Source organism: Mus caroli, unplaced genomic scaffold (assembly GCF_978045245.1).
Source record: "Mus caroli unplaced genomic scaffold, Mus_caroli_1 scaffold_19, whole genome shotgun sequence".
Classification (NCBI taxonomy): Eukaryota; Metazoa; Chordata; class Mammalia; order Rodentia; family Muridae; genus Mus; species Mus caroli.
Window position 1 is genome coordinate 9,890,830 of NW_028227274.1, and position 17,651 is coordinate 9,908,480.

General features: G+C 47.8%; 1 protein-coding gene across 3 annotated transcripts in view; it reads left to right on the forward strand.

Moving 5' to 3' along the window:
* Positions 1-17,651, forward strand: part of Ttc39c (tetratricopeptide repeat domain 39C) — a 93,770-nt gene that overhangs the window by 66,555 nt on the left and 9,564 nt on the right. For all 3 annotated transcript variants that reach the window (XM_021150288.3, XM_029471969.2, XM_021150289.3), the window contains exons 7-8: positions 11,235-11,328; positions 16,139-16,246. In XM_021150288.3, the coding sequence (XP_021005947.1) occupies positions 11,235-11,328; positions 16,139-16,246 (202 nt within the window). The remainder of the gene's footprint in view (positions 1-11,234; positions 11,329-16,138; positions 16,247-17,651) is intronic.

Genomic DNA, 17,651 nt, shown 5'->3' on the forward strand with positions numbered 1-17,651 from the left:
GGACCAGGCTGGAGATCTGCTTGGCCCTGCTTTCTAAGAGCTGTGATTAAAGGTGTGTGACACCACTGCTCCAGCTTCACATACCTTTATTTTATTTTATTTTTTTGATTTTTCGAGATAGGGTTTCTCTGTATAGCTCTGGCTGTCCTGGAACTCACTTTGTAGACCAGGCTGGCCTCGAACTCAGAAATCTACCTGCCTCTGCCTCCCAAGTGCTGGGATTAAAAGCATGTGCCACCACACCCGGCTCACATACCTTTATTTTAAGATAACAAAATAATAAAATTTTAAGATTAAAAAAATATAACATCCCAGTTATGATTAATCTCTAATCTATTTTACTTAAGTTATTTTGTAGTCTATTACCTGCACACATGAAGTTTCATGCATTTTACATGTAAACCTGATATTCATGTAGGTTGACATAATCTTTAGGAATAACGGGCATGCAGATAGACTATTACAGTTCCCTTGTGTTGGTAATCCATTGTTTCTGGTTGCTCGGCAGTTATTGCTGGGACATTGACCATTGTTTTCCAGTGCTATGGTGACAGCAAGTGCTGCCACTTAAGTGACTTAGCATAGTAGGTTCTTTCCCTCTCCCTCTTCCCCTCTCCCCCTGCCCCTCCCCCTTTCCCTCTCCCTCTTCTCTCAGTCTCTCTCTCTCTCTCTGTCTCTCTCTCTCTCTCTCTGTCTCTGTCTCTCTCTTTTTCCTTCTTTCTTTCAAGTATCTACAGGTATAACTCTAGAGGCATTGTTAGAACCAAAGAGTAGTAACTGCTATGTAGTTCTTGTTAAATGAAGAGAAATTCTATTTAGGCAACATGCAATTGGGTGTCCTACACTGTAGTAATTTGTACAATTTTATAGAGACAGTTTATTCTATGGTAGCAATATTCTACCCCTCCCGACTATGTGCGTATGCACGCACGTGTGTGTGTGGGGGGGGGGGGGGCAGGGAATACATAGGTATACAGATGCATATGGATCCAGAGGTTGATGTTGGCTGTCTCAATTACTTACCACATGTTTTGAAACAGGGTCTCTCACTGAACCTGGAGCTCAAAGACTGACCTAGGTTGGTTGGCTAGTGAGCTTCCAGGCTCCTCTCGTCCTTACCATCCTAGGATTTGGTTACAGGCTTGGCTTGAACACAGTTGCTGCTGATTGTACACAGTTGCTCAGATCCCTCTGGTTATGTAACAAGCACTCAATAGAGTCAGCCAAGTCCCCAAGTCATTTCTCTTCTGCTTCCCTTACAACCCTAGTGATGCAGGCCGAAGTGGTTTAAAGATAGTATGTAAAGGAATGTGTGTGTTAGAAGACCCAGCATTAGCAAGAAGGCATTGTTCTTCTAATTAGTGTCAAACCCTGAGCAGAGTCCCAGTACAGTCCTCAGAACTACAGCTTGAAGACTGGGGGTGTCTCTCAACAGTGTGTGTGTGTGTGTGATGCCCTGGGATCCATCCCCTCTAATGCACAAAACAACACAGCAATGCCTTTTTGCAGAGGCAGACAAGCTGACCTAAATTCAGGGACCCAAGGTAGCCAGAATAGTCTGGAAAAAGAAGATCAAAGTTTGAAGGCTTTCTGCAGAGTAATCAAGATGGTGTGGCACTGGTGTAAGAGTCAGCATAAGGATCAATGAGAAAGAAGCTCCCCTCGATGGTTGGTTGACTTTTGACAAGGGCTCCAAGACCAATCAATGGCCAAACAAAAAATGTCGTCAGCAATTGGCGCAACAACAACTAAACACACTGGTGAAAGAATTTCACTTGACAGCTATTTCATCTCCTACATAAAATTCACTCACAAAGGGGCAGCTCTAAATGTAGAATCTAAAATCACACACCTCTTGGCATAGGCAGTGGTTTATACAGAACACCAAAAATATAGAGACAAAAAAAATAGGTGAATTAAATTACAACCCAGTGAAACACTAGTGTCATAAACACTGAGGGAGCAAAGTGACAGCCTAGATTAGGAAGAGGACTTTATAAGTTATATATTCAAAGGAGGACTGTGTCTGGAAACAGTATTAAAACTCAGAATAAAAGGATAAATTACCCAGTTTGAAATTGGCATCCGCTTACTATGGACTCACCACCTCTCCTTGGAGTATACATACCCAAGAGAGGTTAGCAATGTTGGCTGGTTTTGTAAGACCCCTTTCGGGGACCCCTACTCTAGTCTCGGGAGAAAGAGAGCACCCAAAGAAACACGAGAATCCTTCTTGATGTAAGCACACGAGGTAGTTTAATGGCAGAGCTCCGGGTCAAACGTATCTCACTAAGGAGACAGTGGATTCGACCCCAAGGCTCGAAAGCTAGGGAGTTTTATGGGGCAAAGGGCTTAGGGGTGGGGAATTCAGCATAGCGACACACTATTGGCTTATTCAAACATCAGCAGAAAAATTACATGTATGTGCAGGGTGTCAGAGTTCTGTGAGTTGTTGACTCAGTTCAGATAGCCCTGTTATGTCTTCACATTCCTCTTTATCTTTATGGCCAAGCTGTTTCCAGGAATGTTTTAACTACGGGGCATGCCCAGGTTTGTTTTTCTTTGTTCTCAGCCCCAGGCAGCCTCTAGGCTCACAAACAACCAGCAATTTCTAGGTACTTTATATGACTTCCAGGTCTTGAAATTTCATCTTTCTTTCAGTTTCAGTGGCAAAGCCTCTTAAGGTCACATGGTCTTTGGCATAACCTCCATGATGGCCCACAGATGGCCCATAGTGAATACTTGTTGAGATGCAAAGGGCAGATGAGCCTGTGAAAAGATACTTGGTGTTGAAAATCATTTAAAACTGTCCATCCAATCCAATGGGAGGTAGGACTTCACACCCAACTGGCAGTGTGCAGCAACACTGCAAGAATCAGCAAGAATCAAATGTTGGTGTGGCTGTGGAGAAACCAGAATCCTCATTCATTGCTGGTGGTAATCCAAAGTGGGACAGCTACTCTGAAAGTGCTTGAACATGTCTTCAGAGGGCTAAACTTCAGCTTATGCACAGCTCAGCAGTTCTCGGTATATACTCCAGAGAATGAAAATATACATTCCATAGTATTTATTATCTTTAGTAGTAAAAAGGTAGCGTCGAGGCCAGTGTCTGTCAGCAGGACAAAGGAACAGCATGTGGCACATCCATCCTAGCCTGCAATCCAGCACTAGAAAGGAATGGAGTCTGTGGGAGTCAGCACGTGCTGCCTGTGGTCCATGCTGGTCCCAGGGAATGCAGTTAGTTATAAGACATTGAGGCTGTGCGGTTACTGATAGTCAAGAGGAAGATGAGGAAACTGTTCTACGTTGAGATGGTGGTGCCTGTGCATCTGTGAGTTTACAAAGGTCCTTAGCCAGACACCTGATGACATCCTCCCACGGTGCCATTGTGTCCAGGGACCTCCTTGAGGTCACTTTCCTGACTATGCCTGTCTCTGCTCACATTTGGTCATCCGTGTCTCTGTTCTCTGTCTTCCTTGCTCATCTTGAATCCCAGTCTTCCAAGCTACAGCTTAGTTCATAAATCAGTGTGTTGCTGTTTCTTCATTTCTTGGCATTCTCCTGCCAATTATTTTTAATTCTTTGATGTCATCTTTAACATGAACACATTTTTTTTTTTTAATTTTCTGCTTTTTCTCCATCATGTCAAAAAAAAGCATTCTGGTGTAGTAAAAAAAAAAGTGTTGATTGAGGTTGTCTCTACAAGGTCTTGTGGGCTGGGAGTATAGTTCAGTGGACAATGCCTGACCAGAATGCACAAGGTCTGGGTTCAATACCTAGTATTCCTTCACTGTTTGGTCTTGCCTAGATTTTTAAAGTATTTATCATCATCAGTATTATTATTGTGTATATGTGAGTATGTGTGAGATTGTGTGTGTATGTGTGTAATCACATACCTGCCATAACATGTATGTGTGGTCAGACTTGTACACTTGGTTCTCTCCTTCTCTTATCATACAGGGATCAAACTTAGGTCACCAAGCTGCCAACACAAGTGATTTTACCTGCTGAGCCTCTTGCCTGGCTCCTGGCCTGCAGTTGTGATCCCATGTGTTATCTATGTAAAGAAGACTGTACCTGCTACCCAGCAGATACCAGTCTTCAGCACAGTCACACAGGCAAATAGAAGCATTGAGTGTGTGGTGTTGCATTCATTAGTGTCCCCATTCTACTTGAGTTGAGTTGTGAGTCCCAGGAAAAAGCATTCTCTGTCACACGTTTCCCAAATCCTATGCTTGATTGTTGAAAGACAAGGGACTCGTGTACAAGCTGCCCTCTCTGGCTCCACTTCTGTTAGAGGAGGGTTTGGTGACTTCTTTTCCAAGAGGCTTTATACTTAACAGGTAGAGACAGAAGAACTGACTGCTCCTGCCGTTTTCCAGACATGTTCTAGTACTTAATATCTCTGGTGTCAGAGACCTGCTGAGGGATGTCATGAAAAACAGCCTTGTCCACACAAGAACAAGATGAATGTGTGACAGGGCCAGCCTCCTGGAGGCTACAGTACTTTCCTAATGACCCCACTCTCACCCTTCTTACCTTAGAGTCTGTTCTTAATATGTCTGTCTGTGTGACTCACATGTAACATGTAAAGTTTAAACCACATCATAAAAATCAAGATTTTGGGCCAAAAATAAGCTAAGAGACCTTGCTGCTCACAGGTCTGGGTTGGTCCCCGGAAGCCATGTTGGTGGCTGTAGCTCCAGCATTTGCAAATCTGCTGCCTTCCTCCGGTTTCTGCCCACACTTGCACGTATGTACCAACCATACATAGGCACACATATATATGTATACCAAGAAACTAAAGTCAGAGCCAGTTATGGTGGTTGGCCTGTGACTCACTGTGTAGGCCAAGCTGGCTTCGAACTCAGATGTCCACCTCACTGTCTCCCAAAAGCTGGAGTCAAGGTAGCCACCACCACACCCAGCTTACTACAGTATTTTTAAGTTTATTCTGTAAACCAGTAGGGCTTATTCACAAAAGCTCCTCATCACTCAGCCTCGAGAGGTTACACCCCCTGGTGTTTCCTGTATTAAAGAAATAATTCTAAAGGCATTTTCATTTCAAGGCTACCTAATGTGAACTTTTTCAAAGGTAAAGAGAGTATTAACAAATTGAAAATCAAAAATCCCTTTCTCTTTTGGGTGAAAATGACATAGATACAAGCCATTTCTGTCGGCACATCTTGGTAATGCCAACCATCATCAAAGTCCAGACCAAGGCAGGCATGAGCCCTGCCTTGCTGGCTCTCCATAAGTTAACTGATGCTCATAGCCTGTGAAGAGTCTTCTCAAAGAGAGTCATTGTCCCGTGGCTTGGTTGTCTCAGTGGAAGAGCCAAGAGAGAACAGCGGGAGGTTTGGAGAACTTGAGTTTGAAGAACTAGCTTGATGGTCGATCCCCTGCCTGCTGTATTCAAGACTCTCCCTCCCACTTCCCCCAGAGCATAACAGTGGCAGGTGTAAGATAAAGCTCTTGGAATCCAGAGCACTTTGCGGATCTGCTGAGAAATGCCCAGGGACACAGTGCCAGGAAGAAGGCAGAGGCTGGAATAACTGGAAGAGTGTGTTCGCAGGCACTCAGAGCACAGTGGCTGCCCAGCACAGTGCTGCTTGGTAATGACCCTGCCCTGCACAGTGCTGCTTGGTAATGGCCCTGCCCCACTTACTGTTTATGGCTGCCTTGGAGAACAGGTTCAGCAGTCAGTGCTTTCGTTTGTTTCCTTTTCCTTGTTGGTTTGTTTTTCTGTCTATTAGTGAAGGCCGCCGATATTTGTTTCAGGGTTGTTGTTGTGGTTGTTGTTGTTGTTGTTGTAAGATATGGATCCAGGCTGGCCTGGAACTAGCAGTATAACTGAGATCGACCTTGAGCTTCGGGGATTCTCCTGTCTCTCCCTTCTGAGTGCAAGCATTGTAGATGTGCACTACCAAAGCTGCCTTATGGCGTTCTGGGGGGTGGGACCCTGGCCTTCATGCATGGCAAGCAGACACTACCAATTAGGATAATGGCCTTCAAACAGTTTTGCCTCACAATTTGTTAGTGTTTAATTTGCCTGACAAAAGCCAGTATTGGGCTGGAGAGATGGTTTAGGGGTTAAAAGGGCTTACTGTTCTTGCAGAGGTCCTGGGTTTCATTCCTAGCACCCACATGGTGGCTCATAACGGTGTATAACTCAGGATTCAGAGGATCTGACATCTTTTCAGCCTGTGGGGCCGCTGCACAGACACATTTAGGCAGAATTCTCACCTTACTGTATGAGTGCTCTGCCTAAATGTGTCTGTACACCACACTAAGGCAGAATACTCATACAGTAAGGTGAGAATCAGGAAATCTGTAATAAAAACAGAGGGTTCTGATCTTACTCAGAGCACTGTGGCTCCCACGTTAGCTTTCTCTGTGTGTATTCTTCAGGCCCAATTATGGATGCTACAGTTTATTTTAAAATTCAGCTGTGAGTCTTGTCTCCAGTTGAGAATAATTTTCCATCCTCTGTGCCATGGTAGGTGTTTTAATTCACCATAAAACCCACTATAGATTATTTTCTTGTTTAAAACTATTTTGGTGAAAAATAAGGGGTAATATATTTCTGCTATTTAAGCAAATCCCTCAAGGAATGATTAAGGTTGAACTTGGGCTAATTTAGAGGTCGCACTGGCTCTTGGGGCCATACCTTTAAGCACACACACCCTGTAGAATCTTCAAGTGGTTTCTCACATGAGAAAGAGAGATCACATTCTTCACACAGGTAACTTTTACAGGTGAGTGGCCTTTGTTTCCCAAGTGTGTATGACAGTCTGCAGGCCAGATATCTCAAAGCCCTTTCACTGAGTGTGGAGATCAAGGTTGACATGGCAGTAGTCATTTTGTTCTTAGCTGTTGTCTTGTGCACTGGGTAATACAGGCAGGCCTTCTAAACCCTATAGGAGAAATAGCCAGAGCATTACCTAATGGATTCTTGCTGTGCTACAAGTTGGTTTTGTTTTGTTTTGTTTTGTTTTGTTTTGTTTTGTTTTGTTTTGTTTTGTTTTGTTTTGTTTTTTAAGGCTATGTCTATTCAGGTTGACAGCAGGTCACCCTTGTCTAGCTTAGCACATGAATCCATTCTCCTGCCTCCTTGGCTACCAGCTCTTGCCCCAAGGACTGGAAAGCCACCTTCTCCATAGTGCTGAATTTATTCACCTGTCTTCAGTGTGAAGCATCTTCTACATTGTATGCTCCCCCCCTACACACACACACACACTGAGCTAAATGAAACAAGGCACCTACAGGGTCTCTCTCCCTCTGAGGGTCTAGAAACAATCTGCTCCTTGACTCTGCTACATCCAGTGGTTAGCAGCATTCCTGGGCTTGTGTAGTCACATAGTTCTAATTTTTGCCTGTGGCCACCCCTCCTAAAGGTGCAGGTGACAATCTCCCTGCTCTTGGGCTTCATCTGTGTGCACTGTCACTCAAGAGAGCTTCCTTTGCAGTTAATCAGATCAGAATTTAAATACTGGTTACTTGACTAAGTTGTGTGAAAATACACCAATGTGTGCCCATCTTGGAGAGGCATGGAGAACATCAAGAGCTACAGTGTGGTGTCAGTGCTATTTCTTGGCTTCCATCTTCCTTTCTTGATGTCAGAGTCTTATTTCAGTCATGTTATCAAGGTCTAGACCCAATTGCTGCCTGGGTGCCTTTCTGTCCTCTGAGGCCAGTGTAGTTTTGCACTGAACATGCAGCAGGAGACAGCTTCGTTGCAGTGGCCCACTCAGAAATATCCTGTGTGTGGATGCCCTGTATCCTTAACTAGGCAGCTAGAGATGCAGAGTCCACAATGCTGTGGTTCCTGTGCAAAAGGAATACGCTGTAGGGAGTGAGGAGGGGGCGCTGGGGAAGAACTGTTGATCCCAAGGGAAGAGTTGGGTACAGGCGTAATTAGTGTGTGAGGGCCTGCACTCACTTGCACACTCACTTGCACCCTCACCTTCACACTCACTTGCACCCTCACCTTCACACTCACTTGCACACATGCCTCCTGAAAGGTTTTGTCACAGAGTTGGTGTTTTACGTGTGGTATGATTCCCCCATGGGAGCTTTGTCACATTGTCTTAAGGTCCCCATCAGCACAGGGAACATAATTTAAGCACAAAAGGAATGCCTAAATGAAAAGTCTCTTTGTGGCTTCCTCCCAGTGTTCACTGAGGGTTTGAAGGTCACAGCTTGAGTCCTTCTGACAACAAAATGGTGTGTCACGTGAGGGCAGTTATCTGTCAGGTGAATATTTGTGAATGAACCATTGAGCCCACAGACTTCCTGAGTCACAGGCTGTCCTGCAGATCACCCCTGGCTCATCCTAGCCTCAGTGACCCCTAGGGCTTCTGGGCTTCTGCAGACCTCTTCTAGGACCCTCCCCATCGTCCCTGCCTGGCTGCCATGTAGGGAATAGAGTTGGGAGGCAGGAGACGCAGCAAACAGCAGGCACAGAAGAGAAGGGCTGGGTAAGAAGGCACAGCCTTGCCACTGTAGGGGGGAGGGGGTAGTGGATGGGGTGCCTCAGTCCCGCAGAGCAAGGAAGGACTGTGCAGAGGCGCCACCCACAGAGCAGGCTGTGTGCTCTCCCCGGTACTGAAAGGCTCTTGATGCCTATTTAATGAGTCTGGACCTTTTCTGACTCTTTGATGCTTTTTTGAGAGTTCTTATCAAGTTCTTATAGCCTGAGGTTAGCAAACATAGAAAGATATTTTTATTGGAAAGAAAAATCAGATGTCCAGTGGTTCCCTCTATACCTGGACATATGTTCCAAGACCCTCTGTGACCGCTGACACCAGAGAAAGCTGAATGCTAGATCTACATTTTTCCTCTGCATACTTACTCAGGCCACAATTTAATGTACACATTAGGCAAAGAACCAGAAAAGAGTCAGCCGTGCTCTGTTGTAAAAATGGCAGTAATGTGGCACTGCTGAACCCAAATAGCTCTACTCGAATCGTCCCAGCGGTGGCTGCAGTACTCCTTGCACCAACATTCTGGGTTCTCGAATGAAAGACACACACACACTTTATATTTTAATATGCCTTAAACAGCTCAATGGCTGGGCCACTTCAGACCTCCACATGGCTGGCATATTCCCCCCGCCCCTCATATTCCTTAGTTATTTCTTACTAAAAGCTATATTCCATCTTGGCTGCCCCGGACCCAGACCTGCAGCCCTCTTGGTCTGAGTTCCCCAGCACCTACATGACAGCTGTGTTCTCTGCCCAGCACACCTCAGGCATGGCCTCTGCGCCTTTCCCCAGCACGGTGGCTCTCCTTTTCCTGCTCTTTCTCAGTCCCTTGTCCAGGAATCCTAAAGTCCCACCTCTGTCTTCCTGCCCAGCCCTTGGCCACTGGCAACTTTATTTACCAATCAAAACCAACCAGCATCTTCCATGAGAATGTGCAGAGTCTCATGCAATTTTGGGGACCAGATTAGCATAATACATGCAGCATTAGACCAAACCCACAACAATGTGGTCTCTTGTACCTCTCAAAGTATCTTCCTATACTGTATTCTGGTTTTAGACAGCAGTTGACCACAGGCCACTGGGAGCACAGAAAGTGGAACAGCAGATTTGGGGAGGGGAGTGATAGGTTATCTCTCGAGCTGCTCCTGGGTAGGCAAGTTCACTGGCCCCAAGGAAGGAAGCCAGGGGCAAGTTGTCATGAGGGTGAGGGTAGAGAGAAAGGGCAGGAGAGCTGAGAAGAGAAGGAAGAAGAGGGAGAGAGAGAGAGAAAGAGAAAGAGAGAGAATGAATTTGAGCAAGCACGAACAAGTGTCTGGATTATGTAGGGAAGAACCTCTGGGGCAAGGGCAGCCCAGCCTCTGGACTGGAAAATTCAAGGTTGGGAGCAGGGTATGGCAGTTAAGGACAGAGGTTGATGAGAGAACTGGTGGCCAGGTCTGCTTTGATATATAAAATTCACTTCCATCCCTTGTCCTGGGTCCAAAATAAAGCAGGGAGAGCTCTACAACCAGAAATAAGTAAAACTGACAACTGGGGGTGGTAGGTTCTGCACCGTAGTAGGCAGATGTACACATTGCAGATGGAATCTGGAGCCTCAGAGAGTTCTGTGTGTTGAGATGAGACCAAATGACCAGAAGCAAATGAGTGCCAGTGTTCAGTTAAAATCCAGCCATCCATGTCCAGTTGAACAGAGGGACCAGATAGGGCAAGACTTACTGGTGGTGGCTTCGATGGTTATTCTTCTTGACCACAACTAAATATTCACCAGAAGACAGAATATGGTCCTGTGCCTATTGAATGTGCTTGGTTACAAAGAACTAGATTGGTGGACAGTTATAATACAGCGAAGTCTACATAGATGCATGTAGAGAGACTAGTATGGGGAAAGATGGGGTGAGCTGGGCCCTTATTGGAAACATCACTGTTTAAGCCGGGCTTTGAGATGTATACCTGCAGTCTCAGCTACTTGGGAAGGACAGCTGGAGTAAGGATCATGGGATTGAAGCCAATATGGACCACACAGTGGGACTGCCTTAGTTAGGTTTTCTATTGCTGTGAAGAGACACCATGACTGTAGCAACTCTTATAAAAGAAAACATTTGATTGGGGCTGGCTTACAGTTGAGAGTCCTTTGTCATCATGGCAGGAAGCATGGTGGAATGCAGGCAGACATGGTGCTGGAGGAGCTGAGAGTTCACATCTGGATCCACAGGCAGCTGGCAGAGACAGCCACTGGGCCTGGCTTGAGCTTGGGAAACCTCAAAGCCCACCCCCTAGTGTCACACTTTCTCCAACAAGGCCACACCTCCAATAATGCCACTCCCTGTGAGTCTAAGGGGGTCATTTTCATTCAAACCACCACAGAAAAAGAGACTGATGGGGGCTGCCTGGAGGACTAAGGCACTTGCACCCAAGCCTGCAAACCTGAGTTCAATCCCTAGGGACCTCATGGTGGGAGGTTGAAAAGCAACTTCCAAGATTGTCCTCTGACCTCCACAAGTGTGCTGGCTGTGTCATGTATGTGCACACACATAAAATAAGTAGAAAACAGTTTTTAAAAAGGAGTTAATGTGCTGAGGTTAATCTCACATCAAGCAAAGTGGCATGTTTTGTTAGCAGCCCTTGAACACCTTTCCTGTATGGCTTGCTTGGTCTGTTGAAAATCAGGGCTCAGGAAAAAGCTGGTTGTGATTTATGATGCTGATGCCCAGTCATAGCCAGTCACCCTGCTTTTCTTTTTCTCTTTAGTGTCAAATCAACAGTGCCTTGACTTCCTTCCACACTGCTCTGGAACTGGCTGTGGACCAGAGGGAGATCCAGCACGTCTGTCTGTATGAAATTGGTAACTATGAAATCGCGCATGTCTGTCTGTGTAAAATTGGTAACTATGAGAATCGCACATGTCTGTCTGTCTGTGTGAAATCAGTAACTATAAGAATCCAGCCTGTCTGTCTGTGTGAAGTCGGTAACCAGGAGAGTCCAGCCTTTCTGTCTGTGTGAAGTCAGTAACCAGGAAAATTGAGCATGTCTGTCTGTGTGAAGTCGGTAACCAGGAGAGTCCAGCATATTTATCTGTGTGAAGTCGGTAACCAGGAGAGTCCAGCCTGTCTGTCTGTGTGAAGTCGGTAACCAGGAGAGTCCAGCCTGTCTGTCTGTGTGAAGTCGGTAACCAGGAGAGTCCAGCATGTTTGTCTGTGTGAAGTCGGTAACCAGGAGAGTCCAGCCTGTCTGTCTGTGTGAAGTCGGTAACCAGGAGAGTCCAGCATGTCTGTCTGTATGAAATCGGTAACCAGGAGAACCCAGCATGTCTGTCTGTGTGAAATCTGTAACCAGGAGAACCCAGCATGTCTGTCTGTGTGAAGTCAGTAATCTTGCCAGCTCTTGTGCTCAAGTGGGTGTTGTAGAAATTTTTAATTCTGACCCGGAGTTTCTACCCTGCCTTTGACCCTTTGGTTCCTAGATAAAAGGCACACACAGTCTGTATATTTACAGTAAGCCTTAAACAGCACAAGAGCTGGGCAGCTGCTTCCCATCCATGCTGTTAGAATCTACTTTCCTATCGATGACCCCGAGTTAACTTACTACTTGCTGTGTTTCATCTGGGCTGCTCTTAACTCCAGTTGGCCACCTAACCCATGGCAGCTTCTCCTTCCTCCTCCTGCACTTTCTTCTCCTCATGGTCCTCCTTCAACCCCAAACCTGTGAAACCTAAACCCCATCTGTCTCTTCTGCCTGGCAGAAGCTGTTGGCATCTTTATTTCCCAATCATAAGTAACTTGGGGGCAGGGTCACTTAGCTGTGTGCAAGGAGTCTTGGGACCCGATATTAGCTTTAGAATACAAGCACCTCAGACTGTCTGTTACCAGTGGCCATCTTTCTGCTGCCCTCTTTCTCCTCTGGGAAGACACCACCGCTCTGTATACTGAGGATCCAATCACGCTAGCACACGCACTAAGGCTTGTCTCTCTGGTACTCGCTTTACCTCGCGAACAATTTTGATTTGGGGACAGCAGACAGTATGGGGTGGATTACTCAGTACATGTTAAAATTCAAGGCTCAAGGCTCTCGAAAAGTCATGCCTAGGAGGAAGCTAGAGCCTAGGTCTTCCAGTCTGTTTGCAGACCTAGTTCTTCTAGTCTGTTTCCAGACCTTCTGAGCCACTGATGGCCAGTGGAGGGACTGTGTGTTCTACTTAGACTTTTTTTCTTTTTTGTCAACTTGCCCCAAGCCACCGAGGTGATCTGGGAAGAAGGGACATGAATAGATGCCTTCATCCGATTGGCTGTGGGCAAGTCTGTGGTGGCATTTCTTAGTTAATGATTGATGTAGGTAGGTCTGGCCCATTGTGGGCAAGCCAATAAGAGTGTTCCTCCATGGCCTCTATTCCAGGTCCTGTCTACAGGTTCCTGCCCTGGTTATCCTCAGTGGTGGACTATGATCAGGATCTATAAACCAAATAAACACTTTCCTCCCCAAGTTGAGAGATCTTACATGTAAACCACACCTAAAAATACACATCAATGCACAGACCCCGAAGGACAGGCCCCAGCCTTCCAGCCATTCCTATTACAGCACAGTTAGAGACTGTGGGTTTGGGGTTTCAAAAACTCACCCACGTGTGAAAACAGGAGAGACTTGGTACTTAAGAATGGTGCCCAGACAGAACTTAGCATATCTGTTCTTCCAGGAAGACCCGGTTACACCTTCCCTAAGTCACATGCTTTTCTGGTAACATAATCCTCATATAATTTTAACCAAGTTGTTTTGGTCATTGTTGTATCCCAGGAACAGAAGGCAAACTAAGGCACAGTGCCAGCAGGTCACATCTAGGTGGGACCAGGTCGTTGGCAAGTAGAAGGCCCTTCTTGGTCAGCTTGTGTCTTACAGGGACACGGACACAGGAGAGTGTCTGCCTAAGGTCTCCTCCGTCTCCCAGGTTGTTATGAGAGCTCTCTGGCTGCCTGCCCGCGCTCTGCTCGGACCCTGGCACTTGAGAGATTTCAGAATCCTTTACGTAACCACCCCTCCATTTGCTGGGAAGAGCAAATACAACTTTGGGCTTGGAATATAAACAGAATGCTGGGCTTTGGCCCAGTGTGCCAGAGATGAGAAATGGAGAGTAGACAAAGGAGAAAGGATGATGGGTTGGTGGGACCCAGTGAGAGTTGTGTTCACAGCACTCCATAGGTGACAGGGAAGAGAAGCAGAGGACACCTGTCACCTGTCAGACAGTCCCTAGCTCCCTATCGCTCGCCTCACCTCCTGCAGACACACATGTTTAAGGAAAGCACAAGGGAAAAGATGGGGAATCACCCAGCAAGCGATGGCCACTGTGTGTGATACCTGTTACGGCTCAGCGAGGGGATAGTGTATAACTGAACTGAGAAATGTGTTTCTGTATATTCTAAACGCTGCTGGGGGCTGTGTGGTGGCTGTGCTGTTGAGCAAGGTTTCAAAGGACTGGAATTTCAGAGCCTAGGTTGGACAGTGTTTTCTAGTCTGCCACTTCAAGGTGAGTGGACAGAACAAACTAGGAGCCCATAGGCCTAGGATTCAATGATTGAAGAAAGCACACAGAGTCAGGAGTTAAGTGTGTCCATGATTGAGGAGGGCGGACTCTCAGGTAAGGCGGACTCTCGGGTAAGGCGACCTGGCTACTGCCTTGCTTAACAATTACCATCTGCTTCTGTTTTCAAAAGAATTCAAGTCTTGCACTGATGTCTCCTACACAGTGAGCATGTTACCCCACAGTCTCAGCCTAAAATGTGTCAAGACTGTGGTCTCTTTCCTGGAGGGCATACCCCCACCTCCACTAGTTCAAGTGACAAGTCTCAGGTGACACAACTTCTTAGTGTGACATGCCTGATAATGTTCTTTTGTCCATGTGGTGAGGTGGTGTTTGTTATCTATCTGTCTGTTCTGGTTTCTGACCCTGCAATCCTGCCTCAGCCTCAAAGGTCCTGCGATTCCAAGCCTGGCTCATAAGTTTCCTTTTATAGAGGCAGTATTCTATGGAAGAAAGAGTGATGGACTCCCACCACAGTTACTCCTGCTGTGGACATGAGAAAGTCCTCACCCTGTTGATTTCCCCTTTCTAGCACTAGGGTATGGGGAGGCTGGGTGTGAGGACCAGCAAGTGCTCCAGCACGGGCTGCCATGCGTGCACACACGGGGGCTCAAGTGACTAGGAACAAGCCTCTGCAGCCTACAGAATACAGGCGGGTTGGGGTGGAGGGATGGGTCAGTCTGTCCTCTCACACCGTACAGAGCACATGATGACGGTTTCTCACTTCTGTGAGTGCTGTTCAGAGGCAGGTACAAGTGTCTAGTCAGACCAGGTCATGTCTGCTGCCCTCCTGCCCCTGCTGCCCCTGCTGCTCCTGCTACCCCTGCTGTCTCTCTTGCCCCTCCTGCCCCTGCTGCCTCTCCTGCCCCTGCTGTTTCTCTTGCCCCTCCTGCCCCTCCTGCCCCTCCTGCCCCTCCTGCCCCTGCTGTCTCTCCTGCTCCTCCTGCCCCTCCTGCTCCTCCTGCCCCTTCTGTCCCTCCTGCCCCTGCTGTCTCTCCTGCTCCTCCTGCCCCTCCTGCCCCTCCTGCCCCTGCTGTCCCTCCTGCCCCTCCTGTCCCTGCTGTCCCTCCTGCCCCTCCTGCCCCTGCTGTCTCTCCTGCCCCTCCTGCCCCTTCTGTCCCTCCTGCCCCTGCTGTCCCTCCTGCCCCTCCTGTCCCTGCTGTCCCTCCTGCCCCTCCTGCCCCTCCTGCCCCTGCTGTCTCTCCTGCTCCTCCTGCCCCTCCTGACCCTCCTGCCCCTGCTGTTCCTCCTGCCCCTCCTGCCCCTGCTGTCCCTCCTGCCCCTCCTGCCCCTGCTGTCCCTCCTGCCCCTCCTGCCCCTGCTGTCCCTCCTGCCCCTCCTGTCCCTGCTGTCCCTCCTGCCCCTCCTGCCCCTGCTGTCCCTCCTGCCCCTGCTGTCTCTCCTGCTCCTCCTGCCCCTCCTGTCCCTCCTGCCCCTGCTGTTCCTCCTGCCCCTCCTGCCCCTGCTGTCCCTCCTGCCCCTGCTGTCCCTCCTGCCCCTCCTGCCCCTGCTGTCCCTCCTGTCCCTCCTGCCCCTGCTGTTCCTCCTGCCCCTCCTGCCCCTCCTGTCCCTCCTGCCTCTCCTGTCTCTGCTGTCTCTTCTGTCCCTGCTATCTCTCCTGTCCCTTCTGTCTCTGCTTCACCTATAGTGCTCTTACAGGGTCAGGAAGTGAATTGGTTGTCTCTCTAGAAATCACATCTTCCTTTCATTGTTCTCCATGGGTTGTCTTTGAGTCAACACTGAAAGTATTTACAAGCACTTTCCTTCAAAAGTGCTTACCCCCTCAGAGCTGGTATACTGAGCTCAGTATCTTAGGGCAGACATACTGAGCTCACTACCTTATAGCTGGTGTACTGAGCTTCGTACAGTACACCTGCTCAGTACAGGGCAGGTGTACTGAGCTCACTACCTTAGGGCAAGTGTACTGAGCTCACCACCTTAGGGCAAGTGTACTAATCTCAGTACCTTAGGGCAGGCTTACTGAGCTCACTGCCCCACTGTGTTGGTCGGGCCCTGTGCTTTGGCTTTAGAGCGGTGTAGCAAGCTCGCAGTCCCGGGTAGCACACTGAATGTGCTCCTTTTGTAGGCTGGTGCAGCATGATTGAACTCAACTTCAAGGATGCATATGATTCCTTCGAGAGGCTGAAGAACGAGTCCCGGTGGTCCCAGTGCTACTACGCATATCTGACTGCAGGTGAGTGACTGACCTGTGTGTGGCCAGTCAGCCACACATCCTGGCAGGTGAGGACAGACGAGGAGGAAGCAGAGACCCCGCTTTTCAGTCCCTCCCCTCCTCAGTGTTGGATGCAGCTCATACTGTCAGGTGAGCAGAGCAGGTTCTTCCCCCTGATTAGAGAATTTAAAGGGGGAGATCTTGGGGAGACCCTGTCTCCCCATAGGATGCCTGGAAAGTCTGGATCCCTTCCTGGGGTTTTTCCTGTCATTAGTAAAAGGACTTAAGAATAGAGTCAGATGAAATTCGAGGATAATTATTTGAGGTGAAAAGAAATCCCATGGGTAGATAGCTGCAGTTCTGCTAGCTGCTCAGGAAGAGCGTGGAGGAGGGAAGAGAAAGGCCATGCTGCTTGAGAGATGTTGACACAAAGGGGGGCTCAGGCCACTTGTAGGAAGGGGAGCTTCAGACTACAATTAGGAGGCCAGAGGTGCCAGAGTTTAAAAAGCCTCTCTCCAGCATCTGACAGAGACTGACCCAGAAGGAGAAGTGAGTGCCCTTTTGAGTTGAGACCCTGCTGAGCCTTACCTCTTGGCGGCTAGTAGGGACTAGACAAGTGGGATTCTGGGAAAGAAAAGTACATTATCTCAAGGTGCTCTCACCTTCTGAGGGGTGGTCCCTCAGCCAAGGCCTTAACCTTTACCACTGGGGTAACTCGTAAGTGGGCATGTCTCCACCTACAGGCGAGTCCTATTCTTTGTTATAACCAAGTAAATGAGGCAGAAATGCCCAGAGGCCCAGCTGGATGCCATGACCAGCCACCACACACTCCATCCAGTCTGGGCCTGTTTGGTTCTTAGGGATGCTTCCTCATGAGGCTGTATTCACTCCCAGCAGTCTCTGCACTGCTCCCTCTCTTTCTTTCTCTTTGTAGTGTTTTTAATAATTTTCTTTTTGATTGATTTATTTTACATGGGTGAATGCTGTTTCTATGCATACCAGAAGAAGGAATCATATTCTCTTACAAGTGGTTGTGAGCCATCTGTGGTTGCTGGGAATTGAAATTGGGACCTGTGGAAGAGCATTAGCCAATACTCTTAACCTCTGAGGCATCACTCCAGGCCTCTGGTGTTCTTATTTATTAGAGTTTCCAGAATTGGCCGTGTCGTTTTCATGATGTGAAAGTCTTTAGTTTCTGCTGTGTTCAGAGAGTTAGCAGGATTTGCTACAACCCCATTTTGCCAAGTCATCTGAGAGCTCACCTTACCAGAGCTCCGGGTACCCCTGTGCTGCACAGCACTACACCAGAAACCATGTTGGGGGTGCAAGGGTCGGGTGGGGGGTGGGGATAGCTGCTTTTGCTTTTAAAAGCTCTTCGATGACATAGCTTGTGTTGGGCTGCCACCTGGTGGACAAAGCTGTTATC